The sequence below is a fragment of the Lutjanus erythropterus genome, chromosome 13, assembly GCF_056507025.1.
Source record: "Lutjanus erythropterus isolate fLutEry1 chromosome 13, fLutEry1.hap2, whole genome shotgun sequence".
In the NCBI taxonomy this organism is placed as follows: Eukaryota; Metazoa; Chordata; class Actinopteri; order Lutjaniformes; family Lutjanidae; genus Lutjanus; species Lutjanus erythropterus.
The window spans coordinates 32,544,259-32,566,558 of record NC_139329.1 but is presented as its reverse complement, the minus strand read 5'-3'; the positions used below and the strand labels follow the sequence as shown (position 1 = coordinate 32,566,558).

Sequence of the window (22,300 nt, the reverse complement as noted above, 5' to 3'; positions counted from 1 at the left end):
CAAAGACAGATGTAGTGAATGGCATTATTCCCAATTCTTTGGCGCAGCTACAGACATTTTGCTTTCTACAAACACACTCACACACATACAGTATGTACAGCTCTGCAGTGTTTCACATTTTCTGCTGATTTTGGTGTTTGGACTAGTTTTTAATAATCTGCCTCTGCCAAACAAAACCGACTACGTAGAATTCTCAACATTATCATAAACATAAAATTTTCTCATGAGAGTAATTAAAATTTCATCTTACCCTGCAAAAACTACAAAACAGATTCTTGCATTTGATTAGCAGATGTTTTAATACACGTTTGGATGTAAATGTCCTAGAGAGAAGATAAAATCGCCCTGGGTAACATGTTTTCTGACATTTAACAGTCTGTTTCTCCTTTAAAAATCATTAGAATTGATTGATTCTGACATATATATATGCAGCAGTCGAAGACACGCGGCAGCAGCTGCAAATATCACAGCATTACAACAGGGAATGTCACAGGCTGTGGAGTTACATGAAACATTTCCCTTTCATGCACTTTATCTCTAACCTGTGAAACCCCTCTTGTCTACAGCTGTGGGAGACCATACATCAAACTGAGCCACGGGGAGGGCTCAATAGACAAGGGAGACAGGATACCGCGGTCAGGTATGCTCTTTCTTCCTATCATTCCCACCACCACCCCAAAGCGGCACAGAGGGAGAGTTTGTGGGCATAAATATGATATGACAGTGTTTCTCTCTCCCTCTGAGACTGTCTCAAATAGTCAGTTTTGTATTGTTGTTGGAGGAAAAATGCAAACAGATACTTCTAATGTATCTCGCTTCTGGATCATTTTCATTTTTCCTTGGTCCTCCATACATGACTTGACTAACCTAGATGTTGTGATATTAATTAGGGTTGCAAATTTTGTGTCGTTTTCTTAAAGGTATAATGTGCCATATTTTCCTAAAAAAAAATAATAGTAAATAAAAGTAAAGACGAATAACTCGACTATAATGCCCAGATATCATGTCTCAGTCACTCCAGACAATCCGCCGACCTTGCTGTGAGCTGTTTCATGTAGGAACTACTTTTTTTTTTCTGTCAGAAAGAAAATTGCTGCCACCGCACACACACACACTTTAAAACGTGTTTTGAGTAAGGGGGCGTGTCGGCAATCACGGAGATGCGCCTGTGTTAATGAGCAAGAGCACTCAGCGCCTCTGAGCACTTTCATTCTGAGAATTGCCAAAAATAACCGACTATAACAAACCAGGATTAAAGGAAGTGGATATACCAGAGAAGTAAACCCCCCTCCCCAAAAAAAGACCTGAAGATATGCATCAGTTTAAGGAGATTAACGGTGGATTTTTTCCCCTGAGGCCGCAGTGTGACATCTCTTTGTTTCTTCTTTTAATAGCAGAGGACCCAGTGGTTGTGTCATCAGACTATGACAGCACCCACGAAGCCAACCACAGTGACAGCAGTGATGTAGCACATACAGAGGAGGACACGGAGGAGGGAAAAAACCCCGCCCAGAGTGTCATCCTCCACCCACTAATACCTCCTGAGGTAAGTCTGCTGACACGGTGTGATTGTTCATGAAACGCAACACCATTATGTTGCAACGCAGGTTCTTAACATTATATCTATTGACCGCTTTTCATCGTGTGTCACTCGTACAGGACAAACCAATTCTGGCTCCAGAGCCGTTAATAATGGAGGACTTAGAGCCTCTGATGAGTCAGCTAAATAATTGGAACTTCCCCATCTTCAGTTTGATGGAGAAGACTAATGGGAAATGTGGACGGATCCTCAGTCAGGTGAGCACATCAAGTACACAGTTTAAACCGTTTACCCTGTGCAATGAAATTCTTCCTTCGCTTTCCACTCTGAATGTCGTTTAACGAGAAAACAGAATACAAAAATACAAGAAAAGTAAAGATAGCAAGAGAGATAAAGAGGAAAGAACATAAATAAAACAAACCAGGAACACTATTTATGTACAATTACAGTAAACAGTACAGTACCACATATGCAAAAATATGTGCAAAATATATAGCAGTGTCTGAGTGTGCAGTGTGGAGTTTATTGAAGTATATCTGAGAGCACCAGTGATTAAGCACAGAGATCAGAGAGTGTCAATAAAGCAAATGATTATTTGCATGATGACACAGGATTTAGACAAATTTTCAGCAATAAAATGTTTGAAAAATGATACAATGACTTCATACAATATAATGTTGCCAAAACTTGTTAAAACAAACTACACAATCATAATAAATCATTTAAAACGATACCACAATCTTTGCATTTATTCATGATATAGTTTCCTTTTTTATTACTATGATTATTGTACCCCTCTTACATGTAATGTGTTGGTAATCCAAGCCTGGTGATGTTCACAGACCCTCACAGACAATTTGATTTTTGTGTCTCAGGTTTCCTACAGGCTCTTTGAAGACACAGGCCTGTTTGAGACCTTCAAGATCCCCGTGAAAGAATTCATGAACTACTTCCATGCCCTTGAGAATGGTTACAGAGACATACCATGTAAGCCCGAACATCTTTCTCCTTCTTATGTTTTTAATTTTGCTATGTAACCTTGTTTGGAGCTGTAACAATGAAAGCAGCCACTAGAGGGAAACGTCATACCGCTTTTTCCGGTGTTAGTCACATATGACTGTATGCAGCCTGTATGTGGTTTTGAGAAACATAAGCAGCCCGACAGTGCACCCTGCTGGAGGAGATTAAGCACACTTTTCTTTCCTGACCCAGATCACAACAGGGTTCACGCCACAGACGTGCTTCATGCTGTCTGGTACCTCACCACACAGGCTGTGCCTGGTCTGCCCAGCCTCATTACTGACCACGGCTCCGCCAGTGACTCAGGTGGGTCCGTTAGTACACGCAGACATGTGCATGACCTGGTAAAAGTGTGTCTGAAGTTAGAAAAATCAAGTTAAGTTGCCACATAAGACCTTTTTGTTCAGTTTTTCTAACTTTTGTTAAGCCATTTACTACCATAAAGACTGTCTATATTCACATCCACACTTTTTATTTAGATTCTTCCGTCTGCCTGCAGCTTTACCGTGAGCTATCTCATTAATGTCAGAGCATCAAACCTGCAGGAGTGTCTGTTCTTATCCTACTCACAGTTTGTCTTATCTTACTCAGGCTTTTGGCGCTCGCATTTACGCACCAAACAGTATTTGAAGTCTAGAACAGCATGAAATTGCAGGCAGATTAGAGTTCCCTCTCACCCATATTTCCATAACCTCATTTGTATGCCTTACTAGGGCCATCCCTTTGATCCACATATAAGTGGATTTGAATGTTCAAGTGTGTATTTCTGCGTGTGTGTAAGTACAGTATGTGTGTTGGTGTAAATTCTGCCACCCTGCTCTTCACCCTCCTCACTCCGTCTGTTCCCCCGTGGCTAGACTCCGACAGTGGAATAACACACAGTCATATGGGCTTCCTGGTTTCAAAGACCTACACTGTGTCAGAAGACGGTTACGGCTGCCTGTCAGGCCTCATACCCGCTCTGGAGCTCATGGCGCTTTATGTGGCTGCCGCGATGCACGACTACGACCACCCTGGGCGGACCAACGCTTTCCTCGTGGCCACCAGCGCACCACAGGTACCCAAGCTACTCAGCCTATAGTAGAGAGCAGTATCTGATTAGGATCAACGCAAGCAGGAATTCTGTCGTTACATCATTCTCTTTAAGATTACATATTTTTGCTGCTGATATTATTTAAGTTTTGTTGAAGGTGACTCATTATGAGCACTTTCAGACTAAAAGGTATTATACACATTACTGTGTACTTGCACAAATGTTTATCCCCCCAGGATATAGGCTGAGTATTTGTGATTGTTTATGATTTGACATTGTATCTCATGCCCTCATGAAGACTCTACTTTGATGCGTGTTGGCTGTTGTAAGAGTTAATAGGAGATTTTTAGATTCACAATCAGAGTGACAGATTTTTTTTTAAATTTTTGTCTGTCATGTGGTTGATTTCCTGTCACACACATAGTTTTTCTTTGTCGTCACCAGTTACAGTAGCTCCTCATTGCTTGTCAGAAATTGAGAGGTGTTAAATTTGGATTTCTGTCTCGAAGCATACCGCATTTTCTGTCCAGATATATTTAGGTGAACAGGCTGGCAGGATACTGAAAGATCGCTTATCTATCAGAGAGTGGTGCAGTGGCTCTAATTTTCTTGAAAGCATTCCAGTTTTAACTTCCTCTAACAACATTTGAATCGTCAACATCAGGGTTTCCCAAGATGCGGTGCATGCATCCCATGGAGCGCGCCTCTGGCCTCTAGGCGGCGCACAAGATGTAAAATGTAATGACGATGTAATGGTGTAATTTTGGTATTCTTAGTATCTGTCTCCAATCAGTGGGAGAGCCTGCAGTGTCTGTTTCTGCACTGATGCATGTGTTACTTTCTTTGTGCTTTATGTGGATCAGATCATGTGTCAATATCTAAATATCTATATATTTTGGGGGCGTGGGGGATGAGGGGTACACTGCCAGCAAAGTTTAGGAACCACTGATCTACATTATCACATTCTATATCTCTTTTTTTAGTCCTGTATGTGTGGGGTTGTTGGCATTGTTTTACTTGTTTATGTTTAAGTTTGTGTGTGTGTGTGTGTGTGTGTGTGTGTTCGCAGGCAGTGCTCTACAATGATCGATCCGTCTTGGAAAACCACCACGCTGCCTCAGCCTGGAACCTCTTCATGTCGTGTCCGGAGTACAACTTCCTCGTCAACCTGGACCACGTGGAGTTCAAGCGTTTCCGTTTCCTGGTCATCGAGGCCATACTGGCCACTGATCTGAAGAAGCACTTTGACTTCCTGGCCGAGTTCAATGCCAAGGTAGTTCTAAAGCCGTTATCGTAACTGACTTTTAGATCTGATTATGGTGTTTAAGATTCCTTAAAAAATTTAGTTTGACAGCATCATGAACTTAAAACTTCTCAGATTGTTTGTTTGCCTTTAACTTATGCAATTTTGGGGGTTTAGATCTTATGTAAATTCCAACACTGGGTTATGAATACCTGTCCTTAGATATAAAGTGGAAAGCTTTTGTTTGAACACTTCTTTTATTTTGAAGTCTTGTAAAGTAAGTAGGCTAGATATTAAATTGTCAGGTTAACCTTAAACAGTATTAGGTGAGGTGCTTGCCTCGTACATTCATATCTCAACTCATAAAAACAAAACAAAACAAAAAGCTTTATTTGAAGGGAAATGCCCCGTGGTTTTTCGAGGAACATGTTTGTTTTTGCAGAACATTGCAACACAGCCCAAGTCAACAACACAAAGCACCCTGCTGCTTTTTAAAAAAACTGGTTTGAGTGCAGACAGAATGTTGGCTTTGGATTTGAAGGTCTTGCGTTTTTCTATTGTCAGTATTAGTATAGTGGTGGTACTTGATGGCCATTGAGCTCGCTCTCTTGGCAGCAAATGTAACAGCAACGTCTCTGACTGCAGCGCACCCCGCTCCGCTCTTCCTGGAAGCAAATTAGCTTTCTGTGAAGTACCCATCAAGTTCAGCACTTGATCTCTCCAGCTTCCTGGGTTATTAGATTAGGATGATAAAACCCTGTGAGTCAGTGGTCCTCCCTCCTCTCCAGATCTGAACCTCATTAAGAATATTAATAAATAAATTCATGATTCAAACATTGTGTAAATTATTGCAGGGTTTAACTTCATGTGTTTGAATGTTGCCACGTCTGTACAAACAACTTAACACTAAAAAAATGTCACTGATTTAATTCAGAGAACTGCATAACTATTTATATATACCTATATTTTAATTTCTTCAACCTTTATTTACTTCTCATGGATATATTGCAGGTTGACCCTCATATTCAGTGATGCTGAGATTACCTTGGGCAACAAGAGAGGAAATACAATATCAACAAAACAGAAATAAAAAACAGGAAAATAATAATAATAAAAAAAATAAGGCTCAAAAACAACAATTGGTTAAGAGTAGGTTTTTTATTGTGGTGGATGTGGTTCCTCTGCAGCTGCAAATCTCCCAAAGTTATCAGGGTCCCAAGACTTAAAGTGCATTGGAAGTTTTTCCACATACAAAACCTAAAAGCAGTCTTTTCAAGTTCAGAATGAACCCGAGGTACATGAAGTGTAATCCAGTGCTGAGAGCGGGTTTGATAAGCTGCTGCCCTGAAGTCTAAGTGAAGTAATATAAGTTGGTAATTTGTTTAGGAGCGCTTTGTAGATAAATATATACCAGTGTTGGTCTCGTCTCAAAGAAAGAGAGACAGCAAAGTCTTTCATAGAGAATACAGTGATGGGTACTGTAGGTATCTGCAGTAATGAATCCAAGAGCAGAGTGATATATAACATCCAGGACCTTCAGGCATCTATATATTATATCAACATAATCCAGTACAGGGAGTGTTTGTTTCCAGGCTCTATCCCTGTAAAGAAAGACAAGTTTCATCCACAGCTGATTCACCACATTACTAACACAAACTTTAAAAGTGAATTTATCGCTGAAGTCTTTCTATAGCTGCACTGATCTGAACTTTACTGTAATCGATTTTCTTAGCTCTAGTGAATAGCATATATTAGTTTTATCGGCACCAAGCACGAGCTTGAGATCAATGAGTGCCTGCTGTCAGCATACAAATGAACAGTTCAGGTATTTAACTGGACAGTGTCATTGAAACTGTAAGTGATTATTAAAAGTATTGTGACTGTAACCCCTTCTTTTTTAAATAAAGCACATTTCATCACAGGGGAAAGTCAGCTTATGTAACTCGATGTACAAGTTAAAAGCCACAATTAAGAGGATTTAAGTTCTTGCTCTTGTTGTACGTTTTCTGCCTTTTTCATGAACCCTCCAGACATTAGTATGAACACACAATCTGAACAGCGGATCAGTGGCATCACATTTACATAATATCTACATATCACATGCTGTGTCTGCCAACATCTTTGAATATGTTAAACGACAACTTGTCTGTTTGTCGGTCCTCCAGGTGGGTGATGATCCATCCACAGGTATCGACTGGTCTAACGAGAACGACAGGTTGCTGGTGTGCCAGATGTGCATTAAGCTGGCCGACATCAATGGGCCTCTGAAGTGCAAAGACCTGCATCTGCAGTGGACGGAGGGCATCGTCAACGAGTTCTACGAGCAGGTGTGTGAACCGTCTCTGAACTTAGACCTCGTTTGTATTTGCTAAACTGAAAATCAATGTGCTGTCATGTTGGCGTGCAGGAGGGGCACACAACAACACAACGCCAACACCTGCGCAGTATAATACACTACAAGCCAGTACAGGAGTCCTGCAATACTAAATCATACCTTTGTGAGGGGCTGTCACAATTGCGTTTTGGTCATTTTATCTTTTTGATTTTATTTTGTACATTTAGCCCCATCATTGAAGCTATGCCAAGAAGAATTTAACACTCGTCTACGTATCAAGAAATAATGAAATCTGCATCCTCACCTGTGTTGTTCCCTCAACAGAGCTTTAAAAAAAACTATCCTCTGGCCAAATCCCATTGCTGACCGATCACCTATTCTGTTCAAAAATTCCGTAAACATGGAAGAATTTGAACTGCTTTAATTGAAACTCAACATTAAGGCCTGACAGCTGAAGTGTGGACATATCACACAACCTGAAATGAAACGTAGTTGTCATAGACAAAAACACAGATAAAAAGTAGAAATAACGTGAAACCTGTAAAGAGTGAATGGATATGCACATTCCACTTGTGAGAAACCTCATTCATATGATGCATTCGCTATCCAGAAACCCTAACCTTGAAGGATAAAGGCTGATTTATGCCCCCTTTACGTATAAAACTAGATGCGTCCGTTTTGATCAATGTAACCATCGCTGCCCACGTATTTCCGAGCGTCCTTTGCAGCCATTAAATACATCACAAAATGTGAACTTCTTTGTTGCATCTTGTGGTCTACACTGCTCCCATGACTACGAGCGGCACAGCTCCCTTTTGTTCGTATCCATAAGCTTTCAGAAAATCACAAATACAGACAAAATGAAGGCAGAGTATGGACAGAAGAAATATATATCTGTATGTGTATCTAATGTTTAACATAAATGAGCCTTAACTCTGATGGTATTCAAATACAGAATAAAAAAATAGAATATTACGAACCGCATTCTTTCAGCAACACAACTACACGCCTCATCTTTATCTTAACATGCCTCTTTTTAATATAACCTTAACATAAACCTAATTCTAATGTCAACCCTAAAACCACCCTCTGAGCCTTCACTTTTAATCAGACGCTCGAGTTAGAAAACTTATTTCAACTGATTGAATTTCTCACAACGTTTTCTCTCAAAATAAAATACAGTGGAGAAGCAGAACTGAATGACTCCTGGCAGCATGCTGTGTGTTTCAGGCAAATTCATTCTATTCCCCCCAAACCCATAGAAACAAGTAGAGAAACTAAAATACAGCCCTGCCCTCTTTATCTTTTCCTCCACATAGAGTCTTGATTGATTTCACTCCTTTTAATGCATTTTTCATTCAATCTCTGACATGTCACGATAGTAATGGCAGCGCTCCCTCTCAGAGCTGTTATTGTGTGAGGCACTTTCAGCTGTATCTCTTCAATTATGCATTCTACTTTTACATTATAAATGTACATGGTATTTATATATACAAAAGCCGAGGGAACCGTAGAGACAGTAAAGTATCTTGTAGTTTTTACTGTAAAAATAGGCCACTGATTCACATGCATGCCTTATATGTAGGATTTTATTGTCAGTGTAATAAAATCATCTGCAAACATGGCCTCATTTTTAATATTGATAGACAGAGAGTTTGACTTTATTGTCCACCTCAGTGGAAATTTGTTTTTGGCTTCTCCCAAAGTAAAGCAAGAGGATATGCGCAACACACAATTAAAAACATACCTTGACAGGTTTTATGATGTTCAGTGTTTTTCAGTGTTTTTCAGTTTAGTTATATTTATTACTGAGGTCATAGTCAAAGTTGGGGTTGTACTGGACTGCATTATATTGAGAGGTGTTTCTAATGTTTTTGTCCTCTATATTTGTATACTTCTGGATATAATGTGGTCCAGTATAATAATAACACCACAATCTACAACCTCAGACGTGAAAAAAACATTGCTGGGGAGACTCGCCATCAGACAAAGTTTGTCTAAAAGTCTAGATGCTAAAATGGCATCATCTCCGGACCTTAACTTGGACTGTTTCACGATCTTACTTCGCATCTGCAGATGGGAGCAGGAGGATACTAAAAGACAGTACCCACCACAGCCACATCCTGATCATCCTGCTGCCATATGGCAAGAGATACAGAAGTATCCACTGTCATATCACCAGACTACTGAACGTCTTTCATTAAGCTGTGAAAGTTCTCAATTCATTCTCCTCGCTCCACCGTTTATTTTTATGACATATTATTTAGTCAAGGATTGAAATACGGGGAGAAGAAGGGATGTGGAAGGACCTGTGCCCCCGTTTGCCCTGAGATGACTAAATCTGCCCCTGAACATAGAATTTATGGCACAACAGTTGCACTGGGTTGCTTTAGATTGTACAGGTGTATCTAATAAAGCAGCTACTGAGTGTACAGTGCTGCTGTAACAAACAGAAGCTCGTCATGCCTTCAGCCTAATGCCACCCTCAGTGACCTTTGTTACAGTACGTCCCCTTGGCACTGAACGGCTGCTAATCTCTGCTAATTGCTTCTGCGTCGAGCTCAGACCCTCATGTATCCGGCTTCTTCAGCTCGGTGACACAACCACCTTGTTACAAGCCGCTGTGAGGTCTGCGAGGGGACGTACAGAGCGCGGGATCCTCGCAGGAGAAATGCTCTTCAGCGACAGTAGTTTTAGTGCTGCGAGATGTGGTGACGCAAGCAGGGCGCCCAGGCAACTGTCACTCAGGTGGAGCAGCAGCCTCTGATTACACAGACCGCCCTGAGAGACCGGCAACCTTGAAAAAAGCAGCAAAGAAATACAACTCCTTTTCTGCACACAACATGTTCAGGCATGTTTACAAAGAGCATCATACACATATAGACATACACGCACTTTGGATCACAAGAAAACTGACAGAGCCTTGAGGATGAGATTTATTCAACACGCTGACAGGCTTTCTGAAATCGATTATGGCGTGTGAACCAGGATCTGGGTGTCTAGTGTTTGTATTGCAGGACTGGATAAATCTTGCCCCGATGCGAACAGTCTTGTATTTATTTGAACACACCTGCCCAAGACATTCATTTGGGAAAACTGACCTTACAATACCTCCGAACTCCATCCATCTATTTAGATTGTAGTCATGGTGACAGCTGGATCCCACCTTCCCTTGTTTCTCCCACCCATTCATGTCCGCTCATTGGTCAAGAAATTCCATCAAGTTGCAGATCCCTCTGATCTTTTGACGGCTCTCTTTGTGCGCTGCATTAGCAGCAAGCTGCTCTGCAGGAACAAAGGCGTTCTACTGTAGATTCAGTGCATGGGATGACACTTGGGGTCAGTTACCAAGGCAACCAGGAAACCTCACTATAGCTGTTTTTCCATTCACATCCATACAGACGTCACATGCTGCCCCTCAGCTTTCCCTCTATTACCCCTTTTTTCTTTAGGCCTTTGTGTAAATAACTTTCAATGATGCATTTGTTTCATTAAAAAAAAAAACCTCACCATATATTATTGGTAAGGCTTCATTTTAATGGGCACATATTTCTTTTTTTCTAATTTCCTAGAAAAGAACTGTCAATTTGTAGGAAGGTTCCTGGAAAAGGACGGAACAATTATGCACTCGGTATAGGGAAAATGGAGACAGTGTTAATCTGACTGAACCTATTGAGTCCTTCAGTCGGTGCACAGCAGGTCAGCTGAACACGCAACAACATTTGCCAAGTGTTTGTCTACAGGCAAGATTAAGAATTAGAAGAATTACGTTTCCAATGATAAATAAACGATGGGCTGTAATAATGCTTGAGTTCAAATGGGGTAGTTCTTGCAAGGAAATTCCTCTGGAAACCAACAACAGCTTATAAATGCAGCACAACTTGTCAAACTGAAATATCTGTCCCTTTCTATAATTTGTGTCAGAGGACATACTTCTTTATAGGAAACTTGCAAACATTACAAACTGTGTTACTTAGGTTGGGTTGAGATTTTCCGCTGTATTTTATTGTACCACACAGAAACTGAAATCGTGTTTTAGATATTTCAGTTTTATTGGCTCAAATTCACATTTCATTGGGGTTTTACAATTTGGTCAAAGTATAACCCAGCAACCCCTGCAGTCTCTGTGATGTACTCGTGGTCCACAGTGCATGGACTAAGTCACACACCTCCATGTTACGTCACCAGTGGTTTGTCTTTTAAACCAAGTCTGAATAACCTGCGAGGTTAGATGATTCCATGTTGTGTTATGGTAAATGTCAGTGGGGTTATCCTGTTGTCAGGAGTGCATGTTCTTTAACTCAGTTTTATTTATTTAAAGTCACTGATAAGTGGGCTGGAATTAAAGTAGATATACGAATGTTAAGGACTGCTGGTCTGTGCCTGATTTTAAATGGACAGTTCACCCCTAAAAATACATACTTTCCCCGGGCCTGTAGTGCTGCTTATCCATCTAGATTTTTTTGGCGTGTTTTGCAAAGTTCTGGCGTTATCGGCCACAGATATATCTGCTTTCTCTCTCGCCAAAAAATTAATTTTAAAAACTCAACAGCTGTGTGTCTTTCCAGAAACCATGACCCAATCACTCAAGATAATCTGCAGACCTTTATTCTGCAGTAGAATCTAGCAGGACTATTTTCTTTTCCACTAGAAATATCTCTAAAAGTCAGAAACTCACACCAAAAAAATCTAGATGGATAAACAGTGCTACAGGCCAGGGGTGAACTGTCCCTTTAAGCCTCCCTCTTTCTGTGACACTATATGTTTTGAGTGCTGTCTGTGCCACAAATAATTACCTTTGGTGTCACATTTTTGAAACAAACAACGTAGGACTTGATAGACGTGGGCTTGACATCAGTCGCTCTTATTCACTCTGACCTGAATGACTCAGTTGTTTTGCAATAAGCCTTTTTCACAGCAGCCATTTTGACATGAAATAGTAAACAATGATAACAGGTCAAACAGAGTCTGTGCTGCTATTGTGTTCCACACTAAATGGAACGGGACCTTAATTAGCGTCACTTGTAACACCTGTGTTTACGCTGCTGTTTCAGTAGTCCATCAATATGGCTGACATGTCAGGCCATGTCCTGGCGTTCTTTCAGCTGGTGATGATTCTGCACTCATGCTGGTCATGCTTTCCGTAGGGCGATGAGGAGTCCAGCCTGGGCCTTCCCATCAGCCCCTTCATGGACCGAGCGGCACCGCAGCTGGCAAAACTCCAGGAGTCGTTCATCACGCACATCGTGGGGCCGCTGTGCAACTCGTACGACTCGGCCTGCCTCATACCTGGACGATGGGTGGAACCAGACCCAGAGGCGGACGAGCCGGAGATCACGGAGAACGAGGAGGAGGAGGAGGAGGACACGGCAGAGGAAGACACGTCCACCAGCTCGGAAGCATCACGTAAGCACCATGGTCTAAAATAAAGCTACAAACCTGAAGAAGGCGTGCAAGCATGAACTGGAAGTGTAGTCTAGAATTCCTGCTTCTGGATAAATATTTATTTAACTGGAGTAAAAACTCATTGAGAGTGAAAGAAAATCTCTTTTTCATGAGTGTCCTGGCCGCAGCAGCACAAATAACACGACTGCAAACTTGAGACAAACATAAAACAACTGAAAATAAAAAGAAAAACAGAATTTTAAGATTTTAAAACATCTGCAGCCCTATGTGCCTCCGTGTTCAATGAGACCAGCTCCCAAAGATTTAAGCAATTTTGCAGCTGATTCCAAGACAAGCCTTTTTCCCAGTTTAGTACAGACTTGGGAGTTTTTTGTTTGATGTAGGTCCATAGGTAAGACGGAAGTAGTCAAAGAACAGCCTTATAAATGAGAATATGCCAATGAACTTAGTATTTTTAGTTTGATGAGCAAACAAATAGAGAAGAAAGACATCTGAATTGGCTGTAAAAGCACTTAATGACACTGGTGGAGGCGTTTGGAAACTGCTCTCGTGTATTTGTGCAGCTCCTGTCAAAAAGGTCCGACCACAGTCTGACAGAAAGACCAATTACTGTCCAGAAGCCAGAGTCAGCAGCTTTGCTTGCTGATGAGTGACTGCAATTGTGAGTTAATTATGAGTTGAGCTGACGTGTAAAATCTGTCTTTTTCGAATATATACTCATTTATGATCTCTCTTTTGGATGTCACAACACAGTACAGTGCAGTACAGTACAATATAGTTTCTAATCAGATTTCTTTCCTCTTTTCTCCAGAGAAAGCAGCTCCCAAGAAGAGGAGGAAAGCCTTCTGCCAAATCACGCAGCACCTGCTGGAGAACCACGAGATGTGGAAGAAGGTGATCGCAGAGGAGGCCCAGAAACAGGGCCAAGGAGCCGAGTCCGTCCATTTAAACAATGTAGCTGAGCCAATCCTGGCTATCCACGAGGAGGAAGAGGAGCCAGGCAGCAGAGAGGAGCTGGTAGAAGGAGAGGACCCAGAGGAGGGAGTGGATGAACCCGAGTGGTCTCCTCAGGAGGAGGACTCTAAACCTCCGGAAGAACTAGCGGAGGGGGACCCACAGTGAAACAGCCCATGGGAAATATGGAGTTGGTCAGGGCAAGGACGTGAAGAAGTTTTTTTTTGTTTTGTTTTGTTTTCTAATCCTATCAAGTGACTCCTGTTTTTGCCAGCACATCACTTAGACACAACACTGTAGATGTTTGGGAAATGTGTGCCTATACAGAAAAAGAAAAAACAGGGTGGGAAATTTGTGCTTTACACATTTTATCTGAATATCTGGTTTCACCAAACATTTAAAGGAGCTTTCCATATTGCAATACAGGATTATTTGTGTACTTTGGGATACAGACTCTTTTGCTACTGTCAAGAGAAGAGGAAGACTGACTGGTTGCACAGACCTCAACCCAATGTGGTAACACGGGACTGCAGAAATTTGCTGCCAATTTATACATAATTATTTTCTGAATGCAATTATATATAGACATCACAGTTACTTGTACTTGTGTTTCAATTTTAGCAAGAGTTTTTGAGGTCTCACACGGGCCACAATGATTTTTTATATATATATATATATATATGTATATATATATAAAAATATATGGATTATAAAGGGAGTCAATCAAATGAGGAACATTGGCGTATCTTTCTTCCTTTCAACGTCTGCCAAAATTACCCACAGGCTTTAGCATACAAACTGAAATAATTCTACATTTCATGTTTCACATTTGTCGCCAAAACACTTTATACCATTATGTGTAGCCATACTAGTTTAAGGAAGGAGACTTGAGGCTCTTCACTTTCTGTACGTGTGTGTGCGTGTGCGTGTGGGTGTGTCTCTGTGTGTTTAAATTAGTGTGCTCCAATTCACAATTCTTCTGCAGAGGACATACAGTAGATATAATCAGCAGATTATCTGTTATTGTGCCATCTCTGGTCTTCAGTCCCGTGAAGTAAATTTAGTGGTCATTAAACTGCTCACTGTCCCAAATGTTGTAGTCCACACAGGCTGCACTTTCAAAGCAGCAGTGGGACGTTGGACATGATTCTGTCCTGAATACAAGACCAACAAAAAGAGAATACACACAACATGCAGCAACACTTCCAAAGTGTTAGGAAAATATAAGGACAAAAGAAACAACAAAACTGGCAACCATGTATTCATAAAACATCAAGAAAGAACCAGAAAGCATTAGCATTTCTCTTTTCTATGAGTTTTCCACTCTCTGACTAAGCATTTGGACTCAGTTTGCTGTATTATTCTCTGTACTTTCTGGTCCTCATTATGCAAAAACCTGCAAACAATGCTGACCTTTAACCCTCAGGAAAACCTCAGCTGTTGAAATTCAAGTAAACATCTGTATCACCAATATGCAGGGATAGTAAACTAGTTCAGAATATGTTCATAAAAGGCTCAGCACGAAGCCGAAGTTGTCACATGGCTCCAACTTTTCTGCTAGTCAATAACAGTTATTTCACATAAGAAAAATCTGGTGTAAAATCTAGACAAGGTTCATAAAGACAGAGCTGTGCTGTCAAGTTTTAAACGCTGTGTCAGCTCAGAATATTCTCACAACAGTGGTGGGGCAAAAGGCTACAGGTGCATTTAAAGTGCATTATACATAATATTCCATCATATTTTTAATTGTCACCTGGCCCCTGAATTAAAAACAAACTATAATTTGATGCAGATGACATAATTTGGTGCATTAAAAAAAACATCACCATAATGCAGGAAAACTTCCTGGGGGAGGACTTCAACTTAATTTGTGCCCCCCTCCACTCCCCCCATGGTTGAAATGCCCTTGATACTGTAGCTGTTTGATGCCTGTAGAAAAAATTCTTTATTTAATGACTTGGGTAATCAGCGGATAACCTTGTAAAAGTTATCTTTTCAGTAATGAGGTGACATCTTTGAAACATTAAATTTCCCACCACCCAGTGTTCTGTCAGTTATACTCAGTCTGTGTGAGTTCTGCACCAGTTTGGCTCTAAAAGTTCATGACCATCATTGTTTTTTGGTGGAAAATAACCGCATTAGTTTCATAATGTGATTATACTCACCAATGATACACATCGTCAATGTTCAATGGGTCAGTGTTTTCTTATCGCCTTACGATCGCTGTGAAAATAAAACAAAGATGTAGTGAATATGGAATTTAACGTAATAACGTTACCGCACATAACATGATAATAAAGGTCAGTGTGCTGTAACACTTGAAGTCACATGATAGCGCTGAATTTTAGCTGAGACAAAGCCAAGAGGTAAACCAATTACCAGCTGCACTGTAGTTTAAGTGTGATGCAGAATGTCTCTGATGAACATCCCTCTTCGCTTTAATAATTCACATTTACACAGAAAGAGCGTTTGAGAGACCATAAGTAGATCTCGAGTCGAATAAGTTAAGTGCTCTGCATCGGCTGCTCTGCTGGCGGGTCAACTTTCTGTCACATGTGAGTGCAGTGAGGCAATGTGTAATGAATTATCCACTGCTAATCTTGCCCAGTTCTCATGACCTACATGCACATCTGAATCTCTTACTGTATCTCATTTGATGCTGTGCCACTGCTTTCTTCCTTAATCTCATTTCTTTAAACTGCACATGTCGGCCCGTAGTTAGAATAAGACAAGAGCAATTACACTGTAAGATACAGGTGCAGAACATCTTGTCCTTGTATCCTCGCACATCCTGCATTAACATACTCTATTACCACACAGTGTTCCTGGCTGTGGAGAGCAGTGCTCCACAGAACATCCATAGCGGCCTGTTTACTGCCTGCTGCCCTCCCTGACTCTGCTACAGTGTTAAGGGGAAGGGGGGGGGGGGTGTGTGCTGCAGATCAGGCCACATGAGTTCAGAATAGTTGGTTTACCCACTGATTAGAAAGGCATTAGACAATCATTTACCCCAAACCCTATATCAGGCCTCTAATGACTGTGTGTTCCCTCAGTCTATACATGCCTTTATGTTGCCAGCGATTCATCCCCTAATGAGCTATAATCATTACAGACACAATGAATACATTTTGTTCAGCTTTTGAAAAACCCGATGAGATGACACCAATACAACATGTTATGCAAGACAAAACAAACATCTTAACTAAAGTGGTGCAGAATTAGAAACAAAGCATGTTTTTGTTCTATCATTCGTTGGGACAAGGAAGCCCTGAGAGGCAAGTGACAAAAAAAAAAAAATCTGTTGATCAAGTCTGATCTAAATTTATTTCTGTTCTGTGTTTATGACTTAGGAATAGGTGAAAAAAAGTTGTGGTCGTCTAATTTTTCTATTTACAGTGGTCAGAAAACCCACTAACACCCACTCTGCATTAATTTGCGGGTCAAATGACTCAGCAGTAGTCACCTAGATGAAAGTATTAACTTTTGCCTTTTTCAAAGAATTGCCACCTCTGTCTGCAACTTTTAGCAGGGATTTTCACCTGATACCCTCCTCAAAGTGTATCTTTTAACTGATATGCACTTGTCTTGAGTTGAACAGCTGGAAAACGATGAATGAGCACATTTTATTTCCCGTAAATTCGTCACAATAGATATTTTGTTATTTGAAAGCTTTTATTATGAAGAAGGGAAATCAGGAAATGTTGTGTTATCATCACCATTAACGTAACACGACTCCTATCCAGCTAAAAGCGAACATTAAACAGTAAAATAAAGCAGATGCCTGAAACTACAAACAGCAACGCAGTGAAGTAACTAAACTTTAAACCACAGAGATTCAGTTAGAAGCTACATAAGTACTGAGAGCTGAACACACAGACTTTAAAAAAGCCTTTCTCTCTGGTATAGACAGCCTCAGCAAAGAAGAGCCAGAGCAAGTTTACAGGTGTTTAAAAAAAAGCCCTATACATGTGCCAATTCTTGTGTAAAAACAGCACACGCAGCTCATTTCACCTACAAGGGGCTATAATGCAGCACTGCCTTATGTTCGAAATACAACTAAGAGCAGTCATGTTTTCTTCCAGGTGAATTTTAATTCCCCCCTGCACTCTAAACACACAGTACAGATGTGGTGTGCTAGCCAAGTTATGTAACATTACTGTCATGTTGTCTTTAGGCTAAAAATGTATTTTAATAGGTGCCAAAAAATGTTTTGTCCCCCCACATTTCACAGTTTAAAATAAGATTTGAACGCACAATATGTAAATTCTGCCGCATGCGTCCTCTCACATCAAAACAATAGTAAAAAGACATAGTTTGATGATGTTGAAAGTAGCGTGGGATCATGGGAGTTGCTATTTTCAGTTTTAAATAACCACCATTGCAGATGAAAATGGATCTGACACAGACAGCGCACAGCTCAACAAAATTAAAAACATAGGTCTAGCCATTGTAATACGGAAATGTTACATAACATAGCTGTAAGGAACTTAGAAAGATTATCCTAAGTCATAAACAGAGGAGAGAAAACAACTTACATCAGACTGCTGTTTTTGGGATGATGTAACTTCCAGGTCTAATTTTTTTTCAAGCTTCCACGTTAAATTTCTCCAAAGCTGCTGCTTTGTGAATGTATAAATGCTGCGTGCGTCTGCAAGAGAGTCTGTGTGTTTGTGTCTATTTGAATTCTTCCATCGGCCTCACTAATGTGAATCTGTTTTGTATTCGGCCAGTTTATGCTGTTTTTTTGTTGAGGGTGATGCTAATTCTTCTCACAAGCAGAGGTGGTGAAATAACGAAGGGCAAAGCGATGCAGTAAGTAGTTCTTCTGTTCTTCGCAGACGCAAACATTAAATTGTTATTCACAGAAGGTCCTGTTGCATATTTCTCCTTGCACTTCCTCTTTGATCTGCCACCTTAGCCTGCAGATCCTCACTGGCAACACAAGTAAAGAATTCATCACACACCGCCTCTCATCTTTAAAGGTGATGCAGTTTTGTCCACTGTGTTTGTGATCTTATTATTTTATTTTATTTTATTTTATTTTAGAATGGACTATGTATGCATTTTGCCCCCAGACACATCAGTCTTAACTCAGTACTTGCATTTGAGCTGATAGAGTGCATCAATTTTGTATTTTTCACATCTTGATTGGTTTTATTTGTCATACTTATTTACACTTGTAGCATAATTGTAACCATGGGAACCAAACAAGCTTTACAATTATGTAAAAAAAAAAAAAAGAGAGAGAGAGATGAGTATTTTTATATAGTTGACACATGATTAAATAATTGCTTTCTTCTCACTAGTACCTTGCACTTACCACATGTACTATTACTTACACGAGGAAGAATATGTCCAAATACACAGTATTTGTGAAAGTAAAATAATGAATTTTCTTGCAGGTTGATGCTCCATTTTGTACAATATACATATATGCTGTACAGTAAAGAAATTTTAAAACTACAAAAACTCTTTTAGATATACATTATTTATTTTTACCATTTTGTAATTTAGACACTATACTGTAGCTTCAATATTGCCAGACTTACTGGAAGTGCCTATATTGGTATTATGTATCATACAGTGAATATATTTGAAGATCATTAGAAGTTGTCACAAACTGAACCATGTGGATGTTGTAATGTGAATACATTGAATTACAAGACTATAATTTCTGTGGTATCCCTGTGTCTGTCTCTGTGCTTACTTTTCTTTCTTTTTTTTTTTTTTTAGAATCTGCTTTGTATTAAAATCTTGACTTGTCAGTGTTAAAGTTCGAGGTGCCAAGCTTCACCATGTATTTTCTGACAGAGTTAAAGTGCAGTTCTCAAATAGTTAGTATTGTGAGGCTGAATGTTTCCCTGTTCAAGCTAAAGGAAGCGCACACATCCCTCTGTTGTTTGACAGACAGTTGTAGCAGATGGCAGTGGTGAGTATAGTGTTATAGAGAGACTCATACACTGTACATAAGCATGCCTATTTTATTTTTTAATAATAATTAATCTCAGGATACTGTTGGTCAATAGACTGATGTATTGTTTACATTCATTTGTTGTGCATTGATCAGCTTTATCTCCATCAGCTCTTATGATGGAGACCATGGTATTTCCTGGAGAAAATATGTCACTACACAGGTAGGTGGCCTTGATAAAAAAAAAAAATCTGAAGTGAGTAAACAGTTTTAAATAAATTGTTAATACTGATGGTGTCTTCGCTCTGTGAAGGCCATCTCTTCAAGGGCATCCATGTACAGAAGCCCTGAGAGGCAAGTGAGAGAGAAAAAATTCTGGTGATCCAAGTTTGATCTAAATTGTTTTGTATCCTGTGCAATATGTAAGTTCTGCCACTAGGGGTCTCTGTCTAAACTAACAACTAGTTAACAAAAGTGAAAGTTTGATGACAACTCTGTTGCAGCCTGAGATCCCGGTTGTTGTTTTCTTCACTGTTAAACAACCAACATTACAGGAGAAAATCTATCTGACATAACTCAGGCAGAAATAATGTTCATGGAAGAGGCAATATTAATGTTTTATTCACGTTAGGCTGGTAGCAGGCTGGTAGGAAGAGTATTGTTACCTTGAAAAATTGGATTTCTCTGGGTTTCTCCACCATTGTTGTAAGTACACAACTCAACAAAATGTTTTCGCAGGATAAGTTTGTGAAAAAAAAGTGTTTGTTGTTGTAATACCCATTTTAGCCACAAGAGGCTGAAGTGCATCACCACCCAATGGTCTACATAGGACTAAAGCTGCGTTCCATTAACCTCAGAGGTCGGAAGCTGGAGCTGGGAGTGGCATCACACCCGAGTTGGCAGCGTTCCGGTAAACATGGCGAAAGGTAAAGAAAAAAAAGAAGGAGAAGTAAACGATTCTGAAAATAGAGATGGGCGACACCAGGAAAGCTGTTGTTGTGCTTTAGCCTTTCTTTGCAATACCTGTTGATAATGATCATTTTGTAGTATTTTGCACTTAAAAACACTGTTGCAACACGTCCACAGATGGACTGCAGTGTTTGCAGACAGACAGCTTTTACTTACTGTTGATGTGCGAGGCAGCCATCTTGGATTTTGAGGTTGGGGTTGTCCAACTTTCTGAATCGGAAATCTGACTTCAGGTTGCATTTCAGTAAGAATTTCTGACTGAAAACTTGGAAATCCGAACTACCCAGTACAAATGGAACGTACCCACTTGGGTATTACACCCACAGAAAGAAAACAGGAATTGACCCAGATCTGACTGGCGGAATAAAATGTGGATCCAGGTCCTGGAGTTTGGGTGGACTCATGAAAACCTCTAAATTTACATATATTGTGTGCTGACAAGTAAAATTACTGTCATATCTGTCTGTTGGCTGGAAATGTATTTTAATAATAAAGGCAGATTGGCATCAATTAAAATACATTTACAGCACACAAGAAAATTTCTCCTTTTTTCACCTTCTTTTCTGCACCACTTACAGAAACTCACTTAAGGTTCTTAGTAGGTTAAGTAAAGCCACACCTGATGCCACAAAGTGAAGTGTGGACATGTTCATAACAAGTGAGTCTGCTGCGTATAGACCAATTATTCCCATAGCAACAGAGACACTTGAGAAATGAGGTCTGACCACCTGGTGTGTCAGTGAGCTCAACAGGGGAAGTATGACCTTATCGTCTGATGCATTTTTATAACGGGGCCAAGCATTAAAGGTACACTGGAAACCTCTTGTTTATGTAGGCTCTTTAAATTTCTTTCTGTCTTTCTTTCTTTCTTTCTCTTTCTTTCTTTCTTTCTTTCAATACAAAACTCCAGTCCAAATTTCCATTCACTTTTAGCTTCAGTCTGTAATAATGCACTATTCCATTTATCAACTTTTTTCCATTACATAGTCTTAATTAGTTTTCAGGCAGAGAGCCGAACTTTATTTTGAAACATGTTTTAATGATACTGGTTCAGTCAAAGAGCGTCTGCTGCATTATTTAGAATAATTCACTTGCTCATGGTTCATGGTGCAAGACAGTTAATTAAGCTTATCAGCTCAATTTCATAGCGAGTGAATAGTTTAAAGGCCCTGATCCGTTTAACTGTAACAAAGTTAGACAGTGAAGACAAACATGACGTGGTCACATTTTATCAATCATGATTGATGAGGAGACCGAGGGCAACTGTAGCATTTTTTATTAACATTTTCCTTCATAACTCACAGACTGCTTGAAATAAACTAGACATATTTTGATATAAGAAACATATATGCACAAATGATTAATGGAACTGATATATTTTCATTGCTAAGGACAAGACTATAATATTAAACTTAATGCAAGAAGTCAGTTTCATAATTGCCTGCTCAGTGGGGGCAACTGTAACACTGAATAAATCACTGAAAAAGCATATTAACCCATGTAAATCAAAGAAATCACCTTGCTGCTAATGATGCTAGTTAAGTTTTCATATGTATTAGCAAAAGTCTGTTTCTATTCTTGCAGAACACTGGACAGCTATTGTTGTGTTAACAAGATTTTGACACTGAGTCATGTGGCTTAGGGGCAGTTGTACCACACTGTTACTACTGCCCCCATTCTTGCAGCCATGATAAAATCTTGTATGCTGGCTAACAGCACCTATATTGGCATGGTTTGTTAATTTTAAATTTTCAATCAATAACCTTGAGATAAAATTAATGTAAGTTTAAATTCACTTTCATCTAAACTTAAGACAGCAGAAGAAAAATGCCACACCTCAAAGTCAGTGTTTTATTGAGAGATAATCCTACTGTGCATGTGCAGAAAAT

The 22,300-nt window shown here is 39.9% G+C and overlaps 1 protein-coding gene across 2 annotated transcripts in view; it reads left to right on the top strand.

The window, feature by feature from the left end:
• LOC146316904 (cGMP-inhibited 3',5'-cyclic phosphodiesterase 3A-like) overlaps nucleotides 1-15,666 on the top strand; it is a 103,153-nt gene extending 87,487 nt beyond the window's left edge. The window contains exons 5-14 of one of the 2 annotated variants that reach the window (XM_084734336.1): nucleotides 567-640; nucleotides 1,398-1,546; nucleotides 1,660-1,797; nucleotides 2,416-2,527; nucleotides 2,753-2,866; nucleotides 3,418-3,617; nucleotides 4,663-4,866; nucleotides 7,002-7,163; nucleotides 12,319-12,577; nucleotides 13,389-15,666. In XM_084734336.1, coding sequence (XP_084590462.1) covers nucleotides 567-640; nucleotides 1,398-1,546; nucleotides 1,660-1,797; nucleotides 2,416-2,527; nucleotides 2,753-2,866; nucleotides 3,418-3,617; nucleotides 4,663-4,866; nucleotides 7,002-7,163; nucleotides 12,319-12,577; nucleotides 13,389-13,699 — 1,723 coding nt within the window. In that variant the 3' untranslated portion in view covers nucleotides 13,700-15,666. Of the gene's footprint in view, nucleotides 1-566; nucleotides 641-1,394; nucleotides 1,547-1,659; nucleotides 1,798-2,415; nucleotides 2,528-2,752; nucleotides 2,867-3,417; nucleotides 3,618-4,662; nucleotides 4,867-7,001; nucleotides 7,164-12,318; nucleotides 12,578-13,388 lie in introns of both variants that reach the window. The other variant, XM_084734335.1, reaches the window with a different exon arrangement.
• Nucleotides 15,667-22,300: the final 6,634 nt, after the last annotated feature.